This window comes from Palaemon carinicauda, chromosome 1 (genome assembly GCF_036898095.1).
Source record: "Palaemon carinicauda isolate YSFRI2023 chromosome 1, ASM3689809v2, whole genome shotgun sequence".
Taxonomy (NCBI): Eukaryota; Metazoa; Arthropoda; class Malacostraca; order Decapoda; family Palaemonidae; genus Palaemon; species Palaemon carinicauda.
Window position 1 is genome coordinate 263,349,231 of NC_090725.1, and position 27,500 is coordinate 263,376,730.

Consider the following 27,500-nt stretch of genomic DNA (forward strand, 5'->3'; position numbering starts at 1 on the left):
TACCCTAAAAAAACCGGGATGAGGAAAATCGAGCATCTCATGCTCACGAACCCAGACTTACTGTATACACACACACACACACACACACACATATATATATATATATATATATATATATATATATATATATATATATATATATGTATGATAAATTTTGCACATTTAGACGTGTTTTTCTTATTCAAATGAGCCATATATATTTTTGATACATTAATATCTGGATTCTCTTAACGACCTCGGGATCAGAGCCCCAGGCGAAATCACACAAAGACAAAGCCGGGAATCGAACCCTGGTCCGGCAAGCTTGTATAAACAGTGACTAAACCACTTGGCCACGAAGAAAGATACAAGTCAATGACAGAATAAGATAAAAGTCAATGACAGAATTGTCATTGACTTTTATCTTTCTTCGTGGCCAAGTGGTTTAGTCACTGTCTATACAAGCTTGCCGGACCAGGGTTCGATTCCCATCCGGTTACAAGCTCTTTTCTTTGTGTGATTTCGCCTGGGGCTCTGATCCCGAGGTCGTTAAGAGAATCCTGACATTAATGTATCAAAAATATATATGGCTTATTTGATATATATATATATATATATATATATATATATATATATATATTTAATATGTGGTATAATTATATAAGTAGATATGAAATTTGTGTGTATGTAATAATAAACAATCTCCAAATCTTTACTCTCCTTAATATCACCACGGACCTCGTCATTTCTTTTCCCATTCTTCCCCTCTATAACTATTTTCAGATTCGTCTCGACTCTAGGTAATAACAACAACGTCATCACGGGTGACGACAGGAAGTAATTTTTCTTTATTGAATATAAAGAAAATTATTATATTTTCGTCGGTTTACGAAAGCTACCTCGTCCCATCACCAGGTAGAGCAGAATGCCTCCATCTCGCATACCATTTGCCTCTTGGCATTTATTAAGGGAGGGTACTGTGCTTAGGGCATAATTAAGGGTATAATTAAGGTTGCTGCGATTAAAGGGAGGGGGATGGATATCTTTTCCCACGGGGCCTCCGTATGCCCCGCCTTCTCTCTCTCTCTCTCTCTCTCTCTCTCTCTCTCTCTCTCTCTCTCTCTCTCTCTCTCTCTCTCCATGTCAACGCACTGTAATTGTTGTGGACTATTAGCAGGTATGTGTATCTGCCTTCCATGGGTGGTCCTTTCCCATACCCCCCAACTCTAATGCCAGCATCACTACAAATCTCTCTCTCTCTCTCTCTCTCTCTCTCTCTCTCTCTCTCTCTCTCTCTCTCTCAAAATAAAATATAACCTCTTGTTATTACTTTTATTTGTTCACTATTTATCTTTGTTTTATTCCCTGTCAGTCATTTATTCTATTAATGGAAATTGTCAATACAATAAAAATAATAGGTGCGGCTGACCAATGCTTGAATTAAAGATATAACTGAAGAGATTGTAAGAATATGAGTACAACAAATCATCATCTTCATCACCATTGACATCAGTAGCCACAATGATTTACGGGGAAGCATTTACTCTATAGCAGAAGAAGAATAGTTTCATTATCTTACTGAATTATATACGGAAGGGCTTTGCAATAGTTAGGGTTATAAAAACGGCGAAATACATCCTTCTGTCCAACAATAAAGGAGATAGGTAGAATGGAGAAATACAGTAAAAACGAAATTAGGGAGATGCAATATTTCGAACGTAATTTTGGGAGCAAGTGATGGTCATACATATGAAGGAAGTAGATATTATTAGTTAGGCGATAGCCACAGATAATAGAAACTAGAGCAGCTCAAATTTACGGAGCTATTCTGTTTACTTCACAAGAACGAGAAAAAACAAGCTAACTTTCCTGGAAAAGATCAATATTTCTCAAAAAGATTTATTGCTTTTACTTTTATTACAATTTTGCACTTGCAGATATTTCCTGATGTTTGTGGATTTGAATTCAGGACGATTTATACTAACCAAATACTTCTCTGATATATTCTCTTCTGTGTTACTGCACTGTAGTAACAAGGGTGACACTTAGGACTTTCGTTTGCCTATCTAATGTCTCACGTGTTTCAAGCTCGACGTTCTATCTTCACAAATAATCAAAGATATTAAGGGTAAAGGCTAGAAGTAAAAGAAGGAGGATGCGATGATATAGGATAGAGCTCCAGTAAGACTCCCAAAGTTTGTATAATAGTCAGTCAGAACTTGAATTTGTCGTTCAAGGAACCGAGATGACAATCATGTACAATTGGCCAGCATCCTGAGATTTTATTTTCTACCAGCAAGGTTTCATTGACTGTTTAATACATTTTCCAACATCATCAAAATTATGGTAATGATGATAATTGTTATTTACGATTCAAATTATTTTATGGATCTATAAAAAAGGTCATGGCATTGTTTTGTTAACATCCGAAGTTAAAGATTTTTTTTAAATGCTCGAAGTAAGGTTCTCTGTACATGGGTGAAATCACGTGGTGAAGGGGCTGAAGGTAAACAGGAAAACATTCGCCAGAGACTGATGTATTTAGATAACATATATTAGGTATATTCCTTTAATTTTCTCATAATGATACGGGAATTTATGCCTTGATGTGTTAATAACATCCTCTTTAGACGCAGATATTTCTTGACAAGGTTTTTAAGGTTCTGTATTGCTGTTTTTTTTTTTTCCTTCATCTTATTTCTTATTAAGGAAAAATAATTTTGATCGTCCAAATAAGATAATCCTACAATTATTTGCTTGAGTGACTAATAAAATCCAAGAGTAATATCTGCAATTTATAAATATGGAATATTTTTGTCACGATTATTTATCAGTTTCGAATAATATTGAGTGGATTTTTATGAGGATCAGGAAGCCGTTAGACTTGGACTCTTGAGAGCATTTGCTCATTCAAGGATTGCAGCGAAACGAAGCAGAGTTTATTTATTGTTTCTTCAATTCTTATGAAGAGTAAAACAGTTTGCCTTACTAATGTGTTGTAGGTCAGACAAGTCACCAGCCACTCGTTGAGATACCAATGCTGGAGTTTTTGGGTCCATTGACTGGCCAGATAGTACTGCATAGGGTCCCTCCCTGGTTACGGCTCATTTTTCAATATTTCCTTTCTTCACTGGTATATTTTTCCTGTTGGAGACTTTGGGCTTTTAACATCCTTCTTTTCCAACGATGGTTATAGCTTAGCTATTAATAATAATAATAATAATAATAATAATAATAAGCTTTGTAGATACACACTCGTATATATATATATATATATATATATATATAATGTGTTTGTGTCTTGGTTAGTAAAACATATTGATCATTATTTGATAAAATTTGCTCCAATGAAAGATTACGAGTAACCTGGCAGTAGTTGTCTAACATTATTTTCTGAAAAGACAAATGAAAACTTGTTATTTCTTACAGCGGTGCTATTATGAAGGTGCGTGTGGATGAAAGTTCGAAGTCACAGAAACGAGGCCATCACGAATTCCACAGGAATATTTGTATAATGCAAATAATACCTCATACCACTAACGTACTCTAAAATGTTAAAGATACAGCAAGATTATCGATTATCCGAACAGGAATTGATTATTGTTTCGATGCCTTCTTGTGTCAAGTTTATTGTCCGAGTTAAGAAATGCATAAACACGTACAAGTGTGTTGATGTAAATAATCTATTTATCAATGCTTACATTTGCTTATCCACCTGTATGTCAATTTTTATCGTAATATAAACGTGAACTGCTTGTCACATTCAACACATTTGTGTAACTATTACAGCCGCACGCAATTAACTCTCATAGTTTATCTTAAGTATTGACATATTTTTATTTTTTTTAAACTTTGGAATTTGAATTTGCTGATTAGCAGCTTTCAACCCTAAAAAAAGTGAGCAGTGTAGATGTTTCCCAGTTTAAGCAAAAATTATTGTATGTGAATTCGAATAGCTGTTATGAATTGGAGCAACTTCCTCTAATTATGGCAGGGGAGTGGCATGTAAGACCTTCAATTTTCCTCAAATGGTTTACAAATTCTGGATGCTGAGGGTTGTGGTGGCCGATGTTGTAACGTCACTGACTGGTGAATGCCAGACTGGGGTTCGAGTCTCGCTCAAACTCGTTAGATCCTTTGGTCGCTGCAACCTCACCATCCTTGTGAGCCAAGGATGGTGGGTTTGGGGGAGCCTTTAGCTTTGTCTGCTGAGTGATCAGTAGCCATTGTCTGTCCCTCTCTGGTCCTAGCTTGGGTGGAGAGGGGACTTGGGCGCTAATCATATGTATATGGTCAGTCTCTAGGGTATTGTCCTGCTTGTTAGAGCAATGTCACTATCCTTGCCTCTGCCATTCATGAGCTGCCTGTTGTGCATGTATTTTAGTGAAGCTATTGCTAGGAATAAAGATGATTTAATCATTCATCACATCTGGATTAGGTGAAATAAATATTTGATGAACGAATATAATTAGTTTATTTAGTATTATGTTCATCTAATTTTCCCTTACCTATAAGTCGTCCCTGAGGTTTTATATATGCAATATATTATTTTCCGTTCATATTTTTTACCATTGTATGTAGTTTTCTATTTATAGAAAGTATTTTATCGAAAATTCCAGTGTGAATTTAGATAGACTTTCGGTGTATGAGAAATATACTTTCATGACTTCCCACTGTTAATCCTGCCTATTTTATTAAGTTTAAATTTTATCTCTAAATCCTTTATAATAATCCATAATTAGATAAATGTGTACAAAAAAACGTATGATTTTTCTTCAATTACAGTGCAACAACCTTCTGCAAAGGGAATTCATAAGGTCTGCTGGAATTAATGCTGTGGAATTAATCGAGTTAAATAAAGTAGAAGTGTTTTTGGACGAAGACGTTAGATGTTATGATTACCACCCGCAGAGTTTTTAAGTTAGGCACCCTTCCTATAACGTTTTTATTAAACTCTCTCTCTCTCTCTCTCTCTCTCTCTCTCTCTCTCTCTCTTTTAGATCATCACTCCCTATTTCCAAGTGCTTTCATTTCTATGGTTCTCATTTACTACCGCAGTTGATTGATTGATTGATTTGATGTTTTCTGGCATCCTAACATTAAGGTTATTGACGCCGAAAATGGGATGCATGCATGTCCCTCATCTCTTTTGATTTGCTGGGAATTCTTCTTTTCTAATTCATTCCAATATTTTTTTCCTATATCATTCTTCCTCTAATGTTTAAAGCTCACTTCTGTCACAGTCTTTCTCATTTTAATGCCCATCTGCAGCTCTGATGTCATCAATATCACTTGTTAATAGTTTGTCAGGTATTTTGACATCACTTCGATATTTATATATCAGCCTTGTTATATTATTTAGTTTTCCTCTAATGTAATATAGTTTTTTATTATTTTTTTTCCATTTGTACATTGTTTGTTTAACTATAATTCTAATATTATATTTTAAATTTCCTGTTTGTTTATCTAAGAACTGGAAGGATGATTAATGTTCGGATATCATTAGTGTTAGGAATTCTGAATCTGCAAAAATTAGAATTTTTATTTTCAAAATGAAAAATCGATGAGGAAAGGCAGTAGACTGGAAAAAGTAAGTCATTATTTGAAAGAAATTAAAGATAATTTAGAGAGAGAGAGAGAGAGAGAGAGAGAGAGAGAGAGAGAGAGAGAGAGAGAGAGTAAAAAATAAGAACGTTTACAATTTTTACAAAGAATTGCACAAAGCATCGAATTGGAATAAAATTGAATTTGAGGAATCTATATGAATTCAATCATGCTTATCGTGAGCCTCTTCACAGCCCATTATTAAATGGCACTAAACTGAACGCTTTCTGGATCTGACACACTAGCCCTCTTTAAATCATCTTCCTCATTATCCTCCTATTATCTTACTCATCACATTCTCATCATCCTACCCCTTTTCTTTATCCTCTTCCTTATTATTTTATCATCTCCCTTATCCTTACAGTACTATCATCCTCTGACTCTTCCTCATCCAATTATTATCAAATGCTTATTCTTCCACGTGCTGTCATCCTCCTCTGTCATCCTACTCCTCCTCATCATCATCCTCTGTATCCTAACCTCTTCCTTATCCTATTATCGTCTCAATCCTCCTTCAGCTGTTTCTAACTACTGAAGCAAAATAAATCCTTAACTAGATTAAGTTAAGCTTGCAATTAGAGAGAGAGAGAGAGAGAGAGAGAGAGAGAGAGAGAGAGAGAGAGAGAGAGAGGAATTCTCTACCTAATAAAGTAGGATATTGTGGTTTGAAAAGTGGTTAAAGGTTTTCTTTAATATTAGATTATCGGAGAATTTAAACTATCTCTTTTTGTTTTGCTATTAATTTTGTGATTCGAATCTCTCTCTCTCTCTCTCTCTCTCTCTCTCTCTCTCTCTCTCTCTCATCCCAAATAAGGGATCACATATTTGCTCGGAAGAAGTTCTCCTCTATTTGTTCGAAATATGAAGAGTCTAGTTTTTATCACTCCTGTGCGTCTGTCAATTTTGTCCTTGTTTATATAGAGGACATGAGGACCTCAAAAGGTTTTGAATAATTTAATAATATTTCGGTCTTCTCCTATGGAAAGGCTACGAATTTGTAGGTAAAGGGTTTGGAAAAGGAAGACGATGATAGCTTTGATAAATACAATCCTTATTATTTTTCATATTTTGGTAGCGGTGTTTAATAATGGCGAATGTAGTTTCCAAATTAATTAAAATTGCCAGATCTCTTAAAACGCTAATTGATGCTCAGTAAATGGTGTTCTAATTTTATTTTAAACAAAACCCTATTATCTTCTACCTTACAAATAATGCAAATGTCGTGTTTTCGTAAACTATTAACCAAACAATGCGATTTATTGGATATCCGGTCTCGTAAATTAATGGAAAACTTTCCATTCGAATGATTTTCGTGATTTATTTTGAATTGAATTTCTATAGCAATGCATATACAGTAAGAAATATGCACTTTAATTTCTATATTGGCATTGATAATATCTAATTTACGTTTCATTTAGTTGAAAAGCTTTACTAAATATATCAAGGTTAATGAAAAAATCGTGCCGAGCATCCACTTCTTTTATTATTATTATTATTATTACTATTATTATTATTATTATTATTATTTTTACAATTATTATTACAATTATTATTACAATTATTATTATCATTATCATTATTACTATTACTATTATTATTATTATTATCATAAGGAGGCTCGGTACTATTTTGTTACTACTGGTTTGAAAAGTTAATTGTTTCAAGATAGAACATTACACGACTAGCATTATTTTAAAGTCTGTTCAATGAATAGGATCACATCTTTTAGAGATGGATTGTCAAACCTTTGTAAGGACAACAACTTTAAGGAGAGGTGTTTACATATAAGAAAGATTTATAGGTAAATAGGAACTTCTATTATTCTTCGTTTGTAAAATATTTATTTGATATTACATAAAGTATATAAATTATTGGTTAACCCATTGTGCCCTATCTATCGTGTCTTATCAATATCCCATTTTCGTCACTTCTTTAATCAAATAATGGAGAAACTCATTATCTGCAGCTATCAAAACGAAGTTATTGTCGGCGAGAATTGGAAAAAAAATAAATCCCTATAAATGGTTTTAAGATTTACAAACGATCTCATTTGGAAATGATAAGGAAAATCCATACTGACATTTTCTTTAAAATGGAAAAGAAAAAAAAATAAACAGGATATTCTTGGAAGATATATGAGAATACAGGAAGAGTGCAGTGCAAAGTTACAAGGAATAACAAGAATTAGTGTGTAGTCGCCTCTTTCTCTAGCGACTAATGGTGGAGTAATTGATACCGCAGTGTTGAATTCACTATTTATTTGTTGTGATCAAACCTGGTGACATAGACAATATGCGAGTTAGTATCATTACAAATTGACATGTTATTGATCTAAAATCCATGTGTCAGACAATGAATAACACAATGATTTGTATGTTGATCGTTATAACCTTCTCTAATTTACAGTTATTAAAATATTAACATATTACATAATTGTGTACAACATTATACATACACGATGCGGTATTGTGGTAGTATTGGAGATTGCTCTACAGCATGTATTCTCTGCAAATTCTCGTTCACAACTACGTTATACATTAACGATGGAGATGTGTTTATGCTCCGCACATCAATGGCTTGATTCTTTTCCTATGGTGGTGTTCGACATGTGTTAAGGCTAGAGGTTAATGCGCCCGGGATGAGCGCTTCCATAGTAAGCATATTTTCTCTCGCTAGCCTTTATCTCTTTATTCTAGTTCCCTTTCTTCCGTATAGCTATATTATTTATTTCACACATATACTTATTCTACATTCGCTGTTATGGCGATTACACTCCCCCCATTGGGCATACTATGCCCAATTTTTCACTACTGGTTCTATTTACTCTTAGTATGTTAAGCAAACTTCAAACAGGCACAGTTTCACGATTGGTCTGATAAGTGTTCCAGTGGAGGTGCGTACATGTACCTTCCTTACAAGCCCATCACAAACCGGTATGACCTTTGAAATTCTTCCCAACTTCCAACTTCATGGGAGATTGGGATCCACAATGAGTACTAAGTCATCAAACAGAAAATTCCGTGTAGTCTTGATGTTGCGTTTGCACATTTGAAGTGTTTGCAGGTACTCTGCTTTCGACCTGTGCCAAAACCGATCGGTCAGAAGCTGTGTATGTTTCAAACGGCGACGTAAGACTTTGACGTAAGACTTTAGCAGGCGCCAACTGGTCCGATGGAGGACTATTTTCCTGTCCACCCCGCGGCAAATGATATGTGCTCAGAGAATGTTGTCGATGGTTGAGTACCCTTCTATGATCCAATAATAACGTTGTAATGAAGCCCTTTTTGTGTTCGCAGCCTGAGTGACCTGATAGAAAGGCATGTGCATCTAGTGCCATCAAGGTAGCGATGTGATGATGTTTTGCAAGAGGATTGTACCTAACGTGCCACTAGGGTCATGTTCGTGTGGGATATGACCTCCTACGGGTATGATTCTCCACTCATTAAGATAGGGATCTAGCCTGTGGCTTGAACTTTGACTTGTTAACTTCTCTAACTGCAGCACTGCTATGTCATCTCCAAACTTGCATTGCTGGAGGGCCCTTATAATACATTTCCTGGCTTCTTGAATTTCTAACACTGTGAGTCGCAGGTTGGTGGGGTGTGCCTTTCCAGGTCTGAGCCAGTATTAGAATTTGAGGATCCAAGCTGTAGCGCTGTAGCAGGTTGAAGGGCGTACCAAGATGGAAGAGTTTATCTTTGTTGGCTGGTTGCATGTGTGTTGTCATAGTGGAGGTTCCTTTCTTGACTTCAGGGTCATCAAATGGTGACTCCAGAACGACCGGCTATGATGGCCACCAGGTCGAAGGTTTGCTCCGGAAAATTGGCCCAATGTCTCTATCTTCTGCCGGCAAGCAAGTCCTGGGCTGTCAGTCCCCTTGTGGCATCATCTGCTGGATTTTGTTCTGAACTAACCTGCCGCCATGTTTTGGTTTGGAGCGCCTATGAATCGTCCCTAATTGATCAGCATTGAGAGTTTGGAATTGACGTTCGGTGCTCTTAATGTATTGGAGAACTATTGCACTATCTGACCGAAAGCTGGAGTGTTTGACTGGTTGTTTTATCACCCTCCTAATCTTGACACTTGTCTCAGTAGCCAAAACGGTTATGCACAATTCAAGACGTACTTTGGATAACGTCATGATTGGTGCTAAACTTGTGCGTGCTAAATCCATGCTACTATATTTTTGCCTAGTTTGTGTTTCATGTGTAAGACACTGAGGCATATGCAACTTGAGAGGCATCACAGAGATGATTAAATTCAATCCCGTCCTTCTTACCGAGGCCTCCTGTTGCGTATTGGCGGGGAATGACTAGTCCTTCTGAGGCTTATACCTCCAAAGGCCACGTAACCCATCTTAACTTCTTTTCTGGTGTGAGATTCTGGTCCTATCCAACCTTTCAGCATACATCGTTTTGAAAGATTATCTTTGCTTTTACTGTGAAGGGTGCTAATGTGCCCAAAAGGTCGTAGACAAAAACTCATTATGCTCAGGATCCCTCTTCAATTGTAAGGTTCGTTGTAGGTAGACATACGGACTGTCAACCCGTCCCTGTCGAGGTCCCATAGTACTCCTAGTGCCCTGTCTATGGGTAGCCTTCCCTTAAATAGGTCAACATCTTTAACAGCTACATTTCTCTCTGCAGGGGAATGGAGATCACATATCTGGCATTGCTCATCCATTTAGTTGGACGAAATCCATCCCCTTTTAGAATCATTTGCAATCCATGAGCTAGTTTAATAGCAATTTCATCAGCTTGAGTGAAGCAGGTCATCAATGAAGAAGTTAGAAACTGCTTCTTTTGCTGCATCATTCCAGTTTCTTTCAAGTGTCCCTTTAATTCAAAGATGGTACGTGCTGGGCTCCATACATCTCCAAATATATGAACTGTCATACAATAGTGCTGGGGTTTTTTCCTATCAAGACCTCCTTGTGGCCACCAAAGGAATTGAAGCACATCTTTGTCTGTTGGATTTACAAACACTTGATGATGCATGGCCTCTATGACAGCTGCTATTTCCACTTTTCCTTCCCTAAATCTGATGAGAATTCCCAATAAATCCTTCATCAGTACGGACTGTCAACCCGTCCCTGTCGAGGTCCCATAGTACTCCTAGTGCCCTGTCTATGGGTAGCCTTCCCTTAAATAGGTCAACATCTTTAACAGCTACATTTCTCTCTGCAGGGGAATGGAGATCACATATCTGGCATTGCTCATCCATTTAGTTGGACGAAATCCATCCCCTTTTAGAATCATTTGCAATCCATGAGCTAGTTTAATAGCAATTTCATCAGCTTGAGTGAAGCAGGTCATCAATGAAGAAGTTAGAAACTGCTTCTTTTGCTGCATCATTCCAGTTTCTTTCAAGTGTCCCTTTAATTCAAAGATGGTACGTGCTGGGCTCCATACATCTCCAAATATATGAACTGTCATACAATAGTGCTGGGGTTTTTTCCTATCAAGACCTCCTTGTGGCCACCAAAGGAATTGAAGCACATCTTTGTCTGTTGGATTTACAAACACTTGATGATGCATGGCCTCTATGACAGCTGCTATTTCCACTTTTCCTTCCCTAAATCTGATGAGAATTCCCAATAAATCCTTCATCAGTACGGACTGTCAACCCGTCCCTGTCGAGGTCCCATAGTACTCCTAGTGCCCTGTCTATGGGTAGCCTTCCCTTAAATAGGTCAACATCTTTAACAGCTACATTTCTCTCTGCAGGGGAATGGAGATCACATATCTGGCATTGCTCATCCATTTAGTTGGACGAAATCCATCCCCTTTTAGAATCATTTGCAATCCATGAGCTAGTTTAATAGCAATTTCATCAGCTTGAGTGAAGCAGGTCATCAATGAAGAAGTTAGAAACTGCTTCTTTTGCTGCATCATTCCAGTTTCTTTCAAGTGTCCCTTTAATTCAAAGATGGTACGTGCTGGGCTCCATACATCTCCAAATATATGAACTGTCATACAATAGTGCTGGGGTTTTTTCAATCAAAACCTCCTTGTGGCCACCAAAGGAATTGAAGCACATCTTTGTCTGTTGGATTTACAAACACTTGATGACGCATGGCCTCTATGACAGCTGCTATTTCCACTTTTCCTTCCCTAAATCTGATGAGAATTCCCAATAAATCCTTCATCATATCCAGCCCCTGCATGACTTGGCTGTTCAATGATATGCCCTTGAATGAAGCAGCGCAGTCGAAACTTCTCTGGTTTTATCAGGCTTGTTCATACTAAATACCAGATGATGTGGAAGATACCATCCTTTACCGGGTCTATTCAATGATGTGCTGGTTCTGCGTATCCTTTCTTCATCAACCATCCATTTCTTTTGCATATTGTAATCGCATTTCTTCATTACGTCGTAGACATGACTTAAGTTACACCGTTATACCATGATCTGGTTGTCTGGAAATTTGGGCATTTCCTCCATAAAAGGTATTGGAAACTGGTAGTGGGTCCTAACACGCATTTCTTATGCATTCCATATTTGCCTAACCTTGTAATCTTCGATGTATTTTCCCTTTTTGTCTGTATCCTCTTGAGTGTCTACACCCCGAAATTGTCTGACTTGCATCTCGACAGTTTCATCCCTTCTGTTGAGGAGATTGTTTCAACAATAAATGTTCCCAAACTCGTCACTTCCCTGCTGAATTTGTGTGCATCCATAACGTTGTTTCCTTTGTAGATTTTATTGAAAATGCTGAGAAATGCCCAGCATTCCTCTTCACTAGTGCTGTGGAACTTGAGTAACTTGATTGGGTAAAGCTCTCCAATCCTATTAGGAGTTGGCGAGGTAACCTTGGTTCTTTTCTGAGCTCGGAGTCTTAGTGTTGGTCTGGTCTCCCAATTTGGCTTGTTCCTCTTGGTGATGTTTGGGTGTTTGTTTGGAAGTCAATTTCCTGGGCTTATGCAGGTTATCCATTTTTAAATAATGTACATTGTCACTGGAGTCGCTATCACCATCTACGGTTCTTCCCCATTTGCGAACATCTTGCCACTTCCTTGTGTCTTTATCCTTTTGCTGATCGAAAGGACTTTACAGATTCAGGATTGGGTTTACTTTCCATTTCCATCCTTCCCCATCAGTTACTTGCTGATTGCCCGGCTAATTGCCCGCTACCATCTCTTTTGTATCTCGAGCGATAATCTTCACTCGAGTCCGTGGAGTTGTTTTAGTATTTACTTTTGTGTTTTGTGAACCTTCTGTGTCGAGGTACAATACTTCTGCATCTCGAGCGGTGGTCGCTCTCCCATTCTAAAGAGTTTGTATTAGATTCAACTTCATGCCTTCTTCTCTTGTTTTGATGTAGGTCATGCCGTGTTCCCCTTTCTTTAGAGGATATTACTTGTTTGTCAATCGAGAACGTTGTTGCCCTATCATGTCTGGTATCGTCTTTTGATGAGACCATATGTAAAGTACTTCATTTCGTCTTTCCATTTTCCTGAAGGGTGTTGTTTGTTCATCCCTCAAGGACGTCTTACACACTCCAAGTCCTTTGCCATCCTATACCAACGCCATGGGGGCCATGGTTCTTTCCTTGCCCCCCAAAAGATGTTGTTTCTCTGTCCTTCATGGACATTTTCTACACACCATGTCCTTCTCTGTCTTGTAACGAGACCATGGGTGTCATGGGTCTTTCCTTCTCTATGTTTTCCACACACCATTTCCTTCGTCGTCCTGTTACAAGGCCATGGGTGCCATTTGTCTTTCCTTGTCCGCCAAGGATATTGTTTGTCCGTCCCTCATGGACATTTTCCACACACCATGTCCTTCGCTGTCCTTTAATGAGGCCATGGGTGCCATTGGTCTTTCCTTGTCTACCGAGGCCATGGGTGCCATTGGTCTTTCCTTGTCCACCAAGGATGTTGTTTGTCCGTCCCTCATGGACATTTTCCACACCCCATGGTTCTCTCCTTGTCCACCAAGGATGTTGTTTGTTCGTCTTTCATGGACATTTTCCACACTCCATGTCCTTCGTCGTCCTGTAACAAGGCCATGGGTGCCATTGGTCTTTTTTTGTCCACCAAGGATGTTATTTTTCCGTCCCTCATGGACATCTTCCACACACCATGTCCCTCGCTTTCCTGTAACGAGGCCATGTGTGTCACGGGTCTTTCCTTGTCCACCAAGGATGTTGTTCGTCGGTCCCTCGGCTACTTATTTATTAACTCGATGGATATTTTTTCTCTTGATTCCCTTTACAATGGAAGCAGCCTTGTTATGGTTTATCACTTAGCTTCGTTTCTATTTGCATTTATGAATCTAATTATCGACATTCATTTACAATGGAAGCAGCCTGGCTGTTGCACAAATTACACAAAGTTATGCACTTAGTTTTGTTTAAGTTTGCATCAAATAATCCAATCACCAACATTCGTTTACAACGGAAGCAGCCTTGCTGTGGCTCAAATTATACCAAGTCATGCACTTAGTTTTGTTTTAGCTTGCATCTAATAACCCAATCATCAACGTTCGATTACAACGGAATTAGCCTCGCTGTGTCTCAAGTTACACCAAGTCATGCACTTAAGTTTTGTTTTAGCTTTGGAATTAGCCTTGCTGTGTCTCAAATTACACCAAGTCATGCACTTAAGTTTTGTTTTAGCTTTGGAATTAGCCTTGCTGTGTCTCAAATTACACCAAGTCATGCACTTAAGTTTTGTTTTAGCTTTGGAATTAGCCTTGCTGTGTCTCAAATTACACCAAGTCATGCACTTAAGTTTTGTTTTAGCTTTGGAATTAGCCTTGCTGTGTCTCAAATTACACCAAGTCATGCACTTAAGTTTTGTTTTAGCTTTGGAATTAGCCTTGCTGTGTCTCAAATTACACCAAGTCATGCACTTAAGTTTTGTTTTAGCTTTGGAATTAGCCTTGCTGTGTCTCAAATTACACCAAGTCATGCACTTAAGTTTTGTTTTAGCTTGCATCTAATAACTCAATCATCAACATTCGATTACAACGGAATTAGCCTTGCTGTGTCTCAAATTACGCCAGGTCATGCACCTAGTTTTGTTTAAGCTTGCATCTAATAACCCAATCATCAGCATTCGTTTACAACGAAATCAGCCTTGGTGTGTCTCAAATTACACCAAATTATGCACCTTGTTTTGTTTAGGTTTGCACCTAATAACCCAATCGTCACCATTCGTTTACAATGGAATTAGCCTTGCTCTGGCTCAAATTACACCAAATTATGCACCTTGTTTTGTTTAGGTTTGCACCTAATAACTCAATCGTCACCATTCGTTTACAATGGAATTAGCCTTGCTCTGGCTCAAATTACACCAAATTATGCACCTTGTTTTGTTTAGGTTTGCACCTAATAACTCAATCGTCACCATTCGTTTACAATGGAATTAGCCTTGCTCTGGCTCAAATTACACCAAATTATGCACCTTGTTTTGTTTAGGTTTGCACCTAATAACCCAATCGTCAGCATTCGTTTACAATGGAATTAGCCTTGCTCTGGCTCAAATTACACCAAATTATGCACCTTGTTTTGTTTAGGTTTGCACCTAATAACCCAATCGTCACCATTCGTTTACAATGGAATTAGCCTTGCTCTGGCTCAAATTACACCAAATTATGCACCTTGTTTTGTTTAGGTTTGCACCTAATAACCCAATCGTCACCATTCGTTTACAACGAAATCAGCCTTGGTGTGTCTCAAATTACACCAAATTATGCACCTTGCTTTGTTAAAGTTTGCACCTAATAACCCAATCATCAGCATTCGTTTACAACGAAATCAGCATTGCTGTGTCTCAAATTACACCAAATTATGCACCTTGTTTGTTTAGGTTTGCACCTAATAACCCAATCGTCACCATTCGTTTACAATGGAATTAGCCTTGCTCTGGCTCAAATTACACCAAATTATGCACCTTGTTTTGTTTAGGTTTGCACCTAATAACCCAATCGTCACCATTCGTTTACAATGGAATTAGCCTTGCTCTGGCTCAAATTACACCAAATTATGCACCTTGTTTTGTTTAGGTTTGCACCTAATAACCCAATCGTCAGCATTCGTTTACAACGAAATCAGCCTTGGTGTGTCTCAAATTACACCAAATTATGCACCTTGCTTTGTTAAAGTTTGCACCTAATAACCCAATCATCAGCATTCGTTTACAACGAAATCAGCATTGCTGTGTCTCAAATTACACCAAATTATGCACCTTGTTTGTTTAGGTTTGCACCTAATAACTCAATCGTCACCATTCGTTTACAACGAAATCAGCCTTGCTCTGGCTCAAATTACACCAAGTCATGCACTTATTTTTGTTTAAGTTTGTACCTAAAATTCTCAATACCTCTTTGTTCCACTTTTTATTTGTCCCTTTATTACTTAAGCGAACTTCATGTCCCTCGAAGTTCTAACAATGAACACAATCCTGCTAAAATTCTTATCTCATCATGCCTTCTATATTTACGTTTATTTGGCTTAAATTTATTTATCTTTTACCTGTCTATTTAATCGTTTACATGAAAATCACTTCACTGGAAATTTCATTAATTGCGTATCATTGTGTATCCCTTATGAGTCAATTTAATTACCTACCTCAATATCACTTCACGTTTATTTGACTTAAATTTATCTATCTTTTACCTGTCTATTTAATCGTTTACATGAAAATCACTTCACTGGAAATTTCATTAATTGCGTATCATTGTGTATCCCTTATGAGTCAATTTAATTACCTACCTCAATATCACTTCACTCACCCCATTTTATACATATGTAATTACACACATATAAGCTTACACTTCGGTAATATTTAAATATTACTTATTCTTAATCTATGCACGATATTTGTTATCTGTTCTCTAAGTTAATTCCATTTCTCGTCACTCGTCAACAGGGAGTAAACAGGCACTTATACAAACGAAATATTAATAGAAACCCTTCTAGCACATTCATAATCTGCACACATGTAACTTAAGTAAGTGCGTGGCGCTATTCAGCAACGTCCTCTGTAGATGCGATCCACTTCTGTAAGAACAGTCCACATATTTGGGGGTGATTCCCATAAACTTAATTTCCATCCGTACTATGATGCCAAGGTCCCGTGACTTCAATATCCGTTCGTGTTTGATTGTAGTCGCCTCTTTCTCTAGCGACTAATGGTGGAGTAATTGATACCGCAGTGTTGAATTCACTATTTATTTGTTGTGATCAAACCTGGTGACATAGACAATATGCGAGTTAGTATCATTACAAATTGACATGTTATTGATCTAAAATCCATGTGTCAGACAATGAATAACACAATGATTTGTATGTTGATCGTTATAACCTTCTCTAATTTACAGTTATTAAAATATTAACATATTACATAATTGTGTACAACATTATACATACACGATGCGGTATTGTGGTAGTATTGGAGATTGCTCTACAGCATGTATTCTCTGCAAATTCTCGTTCACAACTACGTTATACATTAACGATGGAGATGTGTTTATGCTCCGCACATCAATGGCTTGATTCTTTTCCTATGGTGGTGTTCGACATGTGTTAAGGCTAGAGGTTAATGCGCCCGGGATGAGCGCTTCCATAGTAAGCATATTTTCTCTCGCTAGCCTTTATCTCTTTATTCTAGTTCCCTTTCTTCCGTATAGCTATATTATTTATTTCACACATATACTTATTCTACATTCGCTGTTATGGCGATTACATAGTGGATTGTACTAAATATGTTCACCTTACCATCGTAAAAAATATCTTTAGATAAGGAGTGCGAACGCAATTAAAAAAGAAAAAAAAAAGTAACAATTGTAAAGGAAGTAAAGGAGCTGACTTGGAAATAATAAGGGAATTGAAGGAAACGTATATGGCAGAGAATATGAGGAAAGAAAACACTTTAAACACACATGGATGAAGTTAAATACTCAGGAAAAAAGCTAAACGAATTGTATAGAAGAGAGGATTTGAGAGAGAGAGAGAGAGAGAGAGAGAGAGAGAGAGAGAGAGAGAGATGCTAATTAAATGTCCAATCTAGATCGGTATCCATATCAAGGTATTCGAATGGTCACTTAGTTTTAGGATATCAATCAGGTTCCTTGCAAACAGGTATGTATGGGCGTTGTCTTGCAATGCCCATCCCGAGTGGAACGGGTTACATAGCAATCTAGCATCAAATCTCCCTAAACCCCCCCCCCCCCCCAAAAAAAAAAAAAAGTGCGGGGAAAGAAAAGAAATGGTTGATAAAGGATTGATTGAAATTGTAGGGGAAATGAAGGCGATTATAGGAATTAACGATTGAAGATTCTATCAGAATTATGGGAATAAGAATAAGGAATAATAGAATGAAAGGAAATAGAAGCCAGTGCGATTTCATGGGGAATTGGAGAGCAGGGCTGAAGGGATTGGGACTATTGGGTTAAAAGAAATAACAATGTATTTTCATGCAAAAGAAGATAGGATTAAAGTTAACGGATGCTAAAGAAGGAAGAAGAGGAGACACAAGACTGCATTAGAGATTGGTCATGCACTTGAAGGTATAAAGGCCACTCATGAATGGCCAAGGCAGAAGACGGTGACAATGCCATAGAGGCCTAGACTGACCATATATGTATGTATATATATATATATATATATATATATATATATATATATATATATATATATATATATATATATATATATATATATATATATATATATATTTATACTGTATAGGATCATCGCCCAAGTCCCCTCTCCACCCAAACTAGGACCAGGGAGGCCCAGGCAAATGCTGCTGATGAATTAGCAAAAAACCAATAGGCGGGGGGGGGGGGGGTATCCGTAGCTCACAAGGATGGTGAAGTTGCCAACACCACAAAAAACTGTCGAGCTTGAATGCCAAGCAGGGACGTTTCCAATAGGCCACCACAGCCCTTGTGCTTAATTTTATTTTAGTGGTAGATGTGCAACTCGGAGGTAATAGGAATTCAGCTGTCGTGAACAAGTAAATATTAATGAGGAGGCGGTCACAAGTGTGGAAAAGTAATTATGCGGTAAAGAGAGGGATTAGAATATTTAAATTAGTCAGGTATAGCATTAAGAAGAGAGGAGCTCTCTTTGGAAATGATACTTCAGCTTGTTGGAATGATTAGATAGAATTCTTATTGTGTTTTGTTTTATTAATTACTTCTGCATTTTCTTGAACAATAAAATCTTGATATGAATTGAGAAGATATTTTCCATTTTCTGCATAAGAGGGTATTAGACAAGGCATTTAAGATTTTGATGTCGTTATGGGATTTTGAATAAAGAATACAATAAAAAACTGATGATTGATTACCACAGATATTAAATGCAGTAAAAAAGATACAGTGATCTGAGGATATTGCCTTTATGAGCAAGAATAAAATCTCTTATTTTAGAAGAAACTTTATCAAAGCTTACTCTCCATTCTTTGAGTGATGGTAGTTAAGGGTAGTAATGACTCTCTCTCTCTCTCTCTCTCTCTCTCTCTCTCTCTCTCTCTCTCTCTCTCTCTCTCTCACCTTGATGGGTACGTTTTAATGATTTGCATATAGCGGAATATGTTGTAGGTTCGATGAAGTTTGTTCACTGGTAATGTTTCCTAATAAATAATAATGAGAAAGAGGCACATTTTTATCAACTGTAAAAAAAGAAACCTATTTTTTATGAATACATCGCTACCAATATATACTAATACTCTATAAAAAAGCAATCGAAATAAAATTATTAATTTCTTATTTAGATATTTTCTGAGAAATCTCTTTTTGGGAATGCCATATCAGCCTAGGCTACTTTAGATAGTTTTCGACTTGGTTACAAGTATTTTGGTGTTCATCATCATCTCCTCTTACACCTATTGACGCAAAGGGCCTCGGTTAGATTTCGCCAGTCGTCTCCATCTTGAGCTTTTAAATCAATACTTCGCCATTCATTATCTCCTACTTCAGGTTTCATGGTCTTCAGCCATGTAGGTCTGGGTCTTCCAACTCTTCTAGTGCCTTGTTGAGCTCAGATGAAAGTTTAGTGAACTAATCTCTCTTGGGGGGAACGAAAGCGTGCCCAAACCATCTCCATCGGCCCCTCACTATGATATCATCCACATATGGCACTCGAGTAAGCTTTTATAGTTTCATTTCTAATCCTCTCCTGTCATTTAATTCCAAATATTCTTTTGAGGGCTTAGTTCTCGAATCTACAAAATCTATTGGATAATGTTTCTTTGTAATTCCACGACTCATGTCCATACAGTAACATTGATATCATTAAACAGATAAACAGTATAGCCTGATTTTTATATGTAATTTCTGCCGATTTGATTTCCAAATTTTACTCGACCTAGCCATTGTCTGATTTGTTTTTTTTTTAATCTTTCATCATTAAACTCCAATTCTAAAGACCCTTCATTAGAGATCATAGTTCCTAAATATCTAAATAATTCCACCTCATTAATCCTTTTTCCTTCCAATGATGTTTCATCTTCCATTGCATATTCCGTTCTCATCATCTGTCTTTCTTCTATTTATTTAATTCACGTAAACCATTAATATGCCTTTATTCGAACTTCAAAATAACTGCCTCTCTTTACCCATCTCAAGTCCTAATATAAAACAGCAGTTCCCGGACTATAGTCAAACAACTAAAAGTTTTAGAATTGTTTTTGATTAGTGGCGCTACCACATTTTCCATGAAGCTGGGCAATATTTATGGCATAAGCAATCAATAAATAAACTCCATATCGAGCAGTTGTTTTCCTTTTTTATTGGATATCAATTTGGCGTTATGAATAAAGCATGGCATCACTCTTATCTCCCTTTCTCAACACTGTAGCTTAACTATTGTCCTGTACTGTGTTTGTTTGTTATAGATGTTTAGAGCGTACATTATTATTGTATTCCAATGCATTTGCTTATGGATTCAAAAATTTATTTCATTTATCTATTCACCTTTATTCTTTCAAATGTTAACGCTAATCTCCTTTTTCAAGCAACTATCAAGTGATTTTTCATAGACAATCTCTGTGAGTTAGTTTTAGATGTTGTTATAAGTATACAAAGAGAGCGAAAAGACTCCAATGTCCAAGAGGCTTGATGATATCAAATGTATGAGAGTAGTTAATGGTGTAGAATCTCTCATTGGTCGATTTGCTGTCGATGAAGGACCGGTGTAGATGTAAGAACTGACTGTGAGAGTTTTGGTTTTTCATTTTACATCTAAATGTTGATTACTTTAATTATTGTGAATGATTTTTTTTTCTTTTGTCGTAATGGTTACCCAATCTTTAGAGGACATTGCTCTAAAGTAATAATAGAAAGATAGTGTGCTACATCAAAGCTTTTTTATGTAACTCTTTGAACTACAACCCCGTCTCTCTCTCTCTCTCTCTCTCTCTCTCTCTCTCTCTCTCTCTCTCTCTCTCTCTCTTAGTCTGTGTCTTGAGTATCTCGAAGTATCTGACGTCTCCATTTTCCTCATTACCCATCATTTTATTCTTACGAGGGGACGTCAATTGGCTGTAATTTTGAAGGGCAATCTTTTCAACCTCGTTTTAACTCTTAAGTGATTTGGTACTCTATCTCCATCGAGAGAGAGAGAGAGAGAGAGAGAGAGAGAGAGAGAGAGAGAGAGAGAGAGTTCTAATCTAATATCATACTTGTTAGTTCATATCGACATATTTACGCTCGGGCTAATTAAATCAGATGACTGGTGTTGCCAGACGCAATTATCGCTGATGCATAATATAGATGAAAATTGCATTCTATTGTATATCATTTATCCAGACAATGCTGTTCATTTGGGTGAATCGGGTTTGCTATTAATTTTTACGTAATTTTTCAAAGCGTTTTTAGAAGTCTTTCCAGTTCAGATTAATCGCTACGATAAGCGGAATGTTTAAAAGCCGACATTTGGATGATTGGCCTTTGATTATAATACTTGTAACTGGCTTTGGGTCGTATGATTAAGTCTTGTTAGTCATGAGTTTAGAAAAACTGGTTTTGGAAAAGAATAGGATTAGCTTGACTTCCCCCGTCTCTCTCTCTCTCTCTCTCTCTCTCTCTCTCTCTCTCTCTCTCTCTCTCTCTCTTTCTCACACACACACATTTATATAGTATCTTTGATTCTCCCGAGGTTCAAGACCTGAAGGTATATGATGTTTTGTTACCGATTTGAATTTCAAATTATTTAATGGAGTGCTAAATTGATCCTCTTTAGTTTTGTATACTTTTAAATTTTATAATAGAATTACAACTATTTTAGACTTGTATAAGCTTCACGCAATTGGTTTTGACGTAGAAGTAATAATGAGAGGCATAATTCTAAATTAAAATGTACGTTTTCCTTCGCGAAATATTAAAATGCACTGGATTTGTTACGGGATAATACCAATTGAGAGAGAGAGAGAGAGAGAGAGAGAGAGAGAGAGAGAGAGAGAGAGAGAGAGAGAGAGAGAGAGAGAGAGTCTGCAGTGATTGTACTTCGTTTAACCGAAGATTCCCCGTTGCTTTCAATATCGTTTCATCTTTTATCTTTGCTTGTGGCACTTTTACACCCACACCATGAGATCATTTTGAAATCCAACTTTTTTTTTTATTTACCAAATTTTAAAATCTCCCTCATTATTATTTAAAGTGGAGAGAGAGAGCGAGAGAGAGAGAGAGAGAGAGAGAGAGAGAGAGAGAGAGAGAGAGAGAGAGAGAGAGAGAGATATTTAAAATGTTTAAAAAGAACCAAATGAAGTCTTTCTGTGCTGTCGGCGTCCTCCAGCCCACTTGTGGGGAAAAGAAGATGAATTTGAGTGGTCAGAAAGGGATTCTCTCTCTCTCTCTCTCTCTCTCTCTCTCTCTCTCTCTCTCTCTCTCTCTCTCTCTGTATGTGTTTGGGTGTAAGATTTAATGTAGTTGATCGTGCTCTTGTAATTTCATGCCTTGCTTTCAATCAACATAAACCATTGTACTCCAAATCTTAGACATTAAATGTTGATGGAGTGTGAAAGGAGATGGAGAAATGAAGACCCCTTAAGTGGCAGCAAAGTAAATTGTGCCATTAGATAGTCAACAAGAAATCAATAATCTGAGAACCAATTAAAAAAATGAAAGTTGTATATACGAGTTTTTGTTATATTAGTAGATGAAAGATAAAATTCGTAGGATGAAAAATTACCTTTTTTTAAATTAAATACTTTTTGAAAAAATAAGTCTTAGAAAGAGATAAAGAAATGAAAACAAAAGATCCATTTTCAAAACAGGAAGCCACTGTTTGTTATAGGGAGACTCATAGTAAACATTTTATGACCGAAGGTAAGCGTGAACTGTTGCATCGTTGATTCGGCTCACCTTTTTAAGGAGTGCAGGCGCCTGGCTGTGTGTTTGTGTTTGAATGTGAGGAGTGCCATTGTGTGTGTGAGCTGTCGACTTTTATGTCTTCCTCTGCAGGAGATATTTGTGTGTGTGTATATATATATATTATATATATATGTGTGTGTGTGTGTGTGTGTGTGTAGAAATCCTGAAAGCTAACACGTGATGAGCATGGAATATGTATCATAGTCACAATAGAAGTGAAAAGACTTGATTGGAACCAGTACCACCGTATACTTATTGGCGATATATATAATATATATATATATATAGCGTATACTTATTGGTGATATATATATATGTATATATATATATATATATATATATGTATTTATATTAATATGTATTGATTCTTTATTTGTGCGTAGCACATTCTTCCATTCGTAGAAGTATTGTTGTTATTGTTTCGTCATGGTCTTCAGTTGTGACCCGGGGGAAAAGGGGACACAAGATGGTGTCCCTTGCAGAGGACATGAGGAGTCGATTTCTGGGACAGCTCTTGTAGTTTAGAGACCAGGGGAGAGAGAGAGAGAGAGAGAGAGAGAGAGAGAGAGAGAGAGAGAGAGTGTGTAGGTGTGAGAATATCCGTTTGTCCTCCTTATCCCTCCCAATCCTGTCCCCCTCCGTCTATTCCCCTCCATCTATTCCCCTCCACCTCCCCCCCTTACCCCTTGAAACCCTCCCTTTTCCCTTTCTTTCCCCTTTTGTCCTTCTCCATAGCCTCGTCCTTTCTAATCCAGACACGTTTAGACTTCTTCCTCCTCATCCTCAAGTGTTTTTATCGCTTCATCAAATTTAGCTTGTTTTTATTCTTTTTTTTCTTTTTTTTTTTTTTTTTTTTTGGTTATCGACTTTTTCGTTCATCTGAAGTTGAACATTTTATATTTATTGCATCTTTTAGTTTTTTTAGGTATATAAAATACAATATTAATGTGATTTACTGTCCCAAATCCAATATTGTTTATGGAGCTTTTTCTTTCAATTTATTGGCTTGCGCTATTTTCTTTATTCACAATCATATTGATTATTAATGTATTTGTATATAGTTGTTGATTTTAATATCACATGTTAATGTGTGCTACGATATACGTAAGCATAGTCTCTCTCTCTCTCTCTCTCTCTCTCTCTGTTAGAAGTTGATTGAGTAGGAGTAGCTAGAGCAGAAGTGGAACCAGCTTATAAGGAAGTGAAGGGAAAAGGATACTTTATGCCCTGCCATGGCGTTACAGTAGGAGGCTAAGATGCCGCAAAAATAATGAAGGATACGAAAGAAAAGATATGAATAAATAGAAGAAGGCAGTAAGGATAATAGAAAGATTACGAAGAATTTCCAGAAAATGTTACGTAGGGATAAAAATATTCTATCAATTTAAGTGAATGAAGGTATTCCTCTTGTAAACAAGTGTAAATTTATGAACGTATTTCTAATTACGTCATAGCTACCAGTTTTCTTTCTTAGATTTTATAGATAGTTATGAGTTTTTTAAATCGTAAATTAAGTTTGCCATACCATATGTCTATCGTTTAATTTATAGAAAATCGAAATACTGTAGCATGTATATAGTGTGCGGCCCTGTATGTATGAGCGTGTGTATACTGGCACTAGGGTTGATGGTCAAGGTGTAGGTATCTGGTTACTGAGAAGAGGGGAAGAAGGACTTGAGAAGGAAGAGGGAAAGTTTAGGCAGGACTGAGGGGAGCGTCCACTGTCTTGGTCGAGTAGTAGTGGATAGGGGTGAAGTGGTGGAGTCTGAGATGGAGGGAGGAGAGGTGTAAAACGTAGGGGGAGGGAGGGAGGGAGGAAGAGAAACATTTGGGCCAGAAACGTAAATAATAACGGTTGGACGTGGAAGTGAAGTTTGGTGTACTGAGGAGACATCGGAAAAGGATATTGTAAAGATTAATGAAGTATTTCGTAATGAATTTGGTACTACTATTACTACGCATATAATGGGTAGTAGCAATTGAGTAATAAATGAAATTATTTAGTATTATAATTATCATCGTAATCATTGCCCAAATATTTTATTCGGATTGACAACGATTGTAGTACTCTCTCTCTCTCTCTCTCTCTCTCTCTCTCTCTCTCTCTCTCGAATCTTTACACGAGAATGCTATTGATTTAAGAATTGCTACTGCATTTCATAAAATCAATTGCTGTCTCATGATTCACGAGAGAGAGAGAGAGAGAGAGAGAGAGAGAGAGAGAGAGAGAGAGAGAGAGAGAGAGAGAGAGAGAGAGAGAGAGAGAGAGAGAGAGAATTTATATTACATTTTATTATGAACAAAAAAAGATTTCTCTCATATTTTCAGTGTAAAAAAAGAAATTTAGGATTATGAGATCTGAATTTTGATGCGAATTGAGTTAAGAATGTTGATATGGGCTTACCAGACATCAAGATTTAATTAAACGACACGAAATACATAAAGTTTCATCTAATTAACATTACTCTTAACTTTCCAAATTATTCCCTACCACGGTTAGCTCCTCTGCCACCCATCTTTCCTATCAGCTAAAAAAAATCATAATTATTTGATTTTTTAAATTTTATTGTCACCGCCTTGGAAAATTCGAGTCATCAATTTTCGCTTATTTTCAAAATATGTTTTGATCTCTGTTTCAGGTATCGTATTTAATGTTTTCCAAAAATAATTGACAACTTTTGATAATACCTGGTATATTCATCACTTTCTTTGAAATGCCATTCCTTATACCAGAATATAAATATCTTCATCTTCTATTCTTTAAATATTTCTTTTATGAAAATATCTATTTCCAAATACCATTACTACATACTCATCTTTCAATTCCAGTTTGAAGAGCTTTCATGTGACGCTCCATTTCCAAGAGCCTCACCTCTTCTCTCCTTCACTTGTCCATTTCTCTCAATAATATGTTTTCCTCCTAATCTCTTGGGTCCTTCCCCTCCCCTCCATACCCATCCTGTAACTGGGCCTATTAGAACCCAATATTCCTCTTCGCCTCAAGTTCCCATCACGCGTGTGTGTTTGTGTGTGTGTGTGTTTGTGTCATGGTCCCAATGTGTTCCCATCTGGTTTGATTTTATTACTTCTGAGATATGGGATTCTTTTCTCGATAGATGGCGACACTCTCCTCTACAGAATTTAACGCCTCTCTCTCTCTCTCTCTCTCTCTCTCTCTCTCTCTCTCTCTCTCTCTCTCATGTATGTAAAGAAAACCCAATTGATATCGGTATTGCTAATATATTAAGCGGCATTGATTTTCACTCTCCTATGTTGTATTTAAAGCACTGGGTGTGAAGTTAGTATTTTTTTTTTCATAATAGGAATATGTAAATGAGCATAAAGTATTCAATAAATTTGTTTCCGTAAGGAACCTCATTCCCCCATACACAAAGAAAAAAAATACTTTATCAGGATCACCGCTTATGCCTAATAATCGGGTATCTTTTACTAGAAATTATGCGTTTGTAAGGATGAGATATACCTTTTGGAAAATGTTACAGCTGCTAAGCTGAAAGAATTAAAATGAGTTCACCTCGCATTTCATATTTGCCAGTGTCTCTTAAAGATAATTCATTCAAGATACAGAATCGACGACTGGTCACATAATTATCGTGAGCCACAAAGACCTCTGTTCAATTTGGTTTCCCCACATTTTAACTGCACTCAACGATTTCTATAAACTTTGATTCTGTAAATGGAAACACTAAGCAGCTGTAGCCTTTACAGGTGATATATTCGAACTCACGTATAATAGGTTCATCATCATCATCATCATCAGCAACATCATCTTCTCCTACGGCTATTGAGATAAAGAGAATGTTCGACTTAAAGAAGAATAAAGTTAGTCACCGATATCTCCATTATTTTTTTTCACAGATTCCGTGGTTGCCTTTATACACATATGTGTTCGAATACCACCTGGTAAGGTACGAGTTTATTCAAAAAATTTCCGCGCTGCTGCTTATCAAAATTCTTTAGGGAAATCACGGTGTGAAGTTGTTATTCCTTTATGGTAGTAATAATGAAAGCATTAAACAATTGAAATCTGATACAATTGTGGTAGAATGCATTATCTGTTTTTTTTTCTTATGGGAAGGCTTGGACGAATAGAAGTTGTCTTATTTCTCTATGTACGTCCTGATGAAAACAAGAATATTAAAAAGAATAACGATGATGGTAACAACATGATGGTGATACCCAAATTCATGGTATCACTTTTCATTAACAGTGAATTGAGCTTTTTCCTTTGACGATTACTTCTCTCTTTTTTTCTCAAAAAGATACGTTTAAGCCAAGTGTGCTTAGAATAATAACATGAAGGCTGACTTTCAGACTTGTCCATTTTCTTTGGGGATGACAAGAAAACGGACTCCTTTTCAACAATAACTAATTTATTCTCCCGTTTCTCCGTTACCGTTTCGAGGTTAGGCACATCTTTTTCAGTTCTTATTTGGCACTATTTAAAACTAAGCCTTTATGTATATCAGTATATTTGAAACTGAAATATTATTTAAGATATTTGAATTCACCAGCCATGTAAGATTAAAATGAATTCCCATTCCATTTATAAATAACTAATGTTATAC

At 36.8% G+C, this 27,500-nt stretch overlaps 3 protein-coding genes across 4 annotated transcripts in view; 1 reads left to right on the forward strand and 2 right to left on the reverse strand.

Moving 5' to 3' along the window:
- The window catches only part of Ntan1 (N-terminal amidohydrolase 1), a 336,882-nt gene that overhangs the window by 142,488 nt on the left and 166,894 nt on the right, over positions 1-27,500 (forward strand). The window lies entirely within an intron of this gene.
- Positions 10,212-10,652, reverse strand: LOC137639036 (uncharacterized). The gene has a single exon (XM_068371355.1). The coding sequence runs from the start codon at positions 10,650-10,652 to the stop codon at positions 10,212-10,214; it is 441 nt and encodes a 146-aa protein (XP_068227456.1).
- LOC137639046 (uncharacterized) lies at positions 10,752-11,192 on the reverse strand. The gene has a single exon (XM_068371368.1). The coding sequence runs from the start codon at positions 11,190-11,192 to the stop codon at positions 10,752-10,754; it is 441 nt and encodes a 146-aa protein (XP_068227469.1).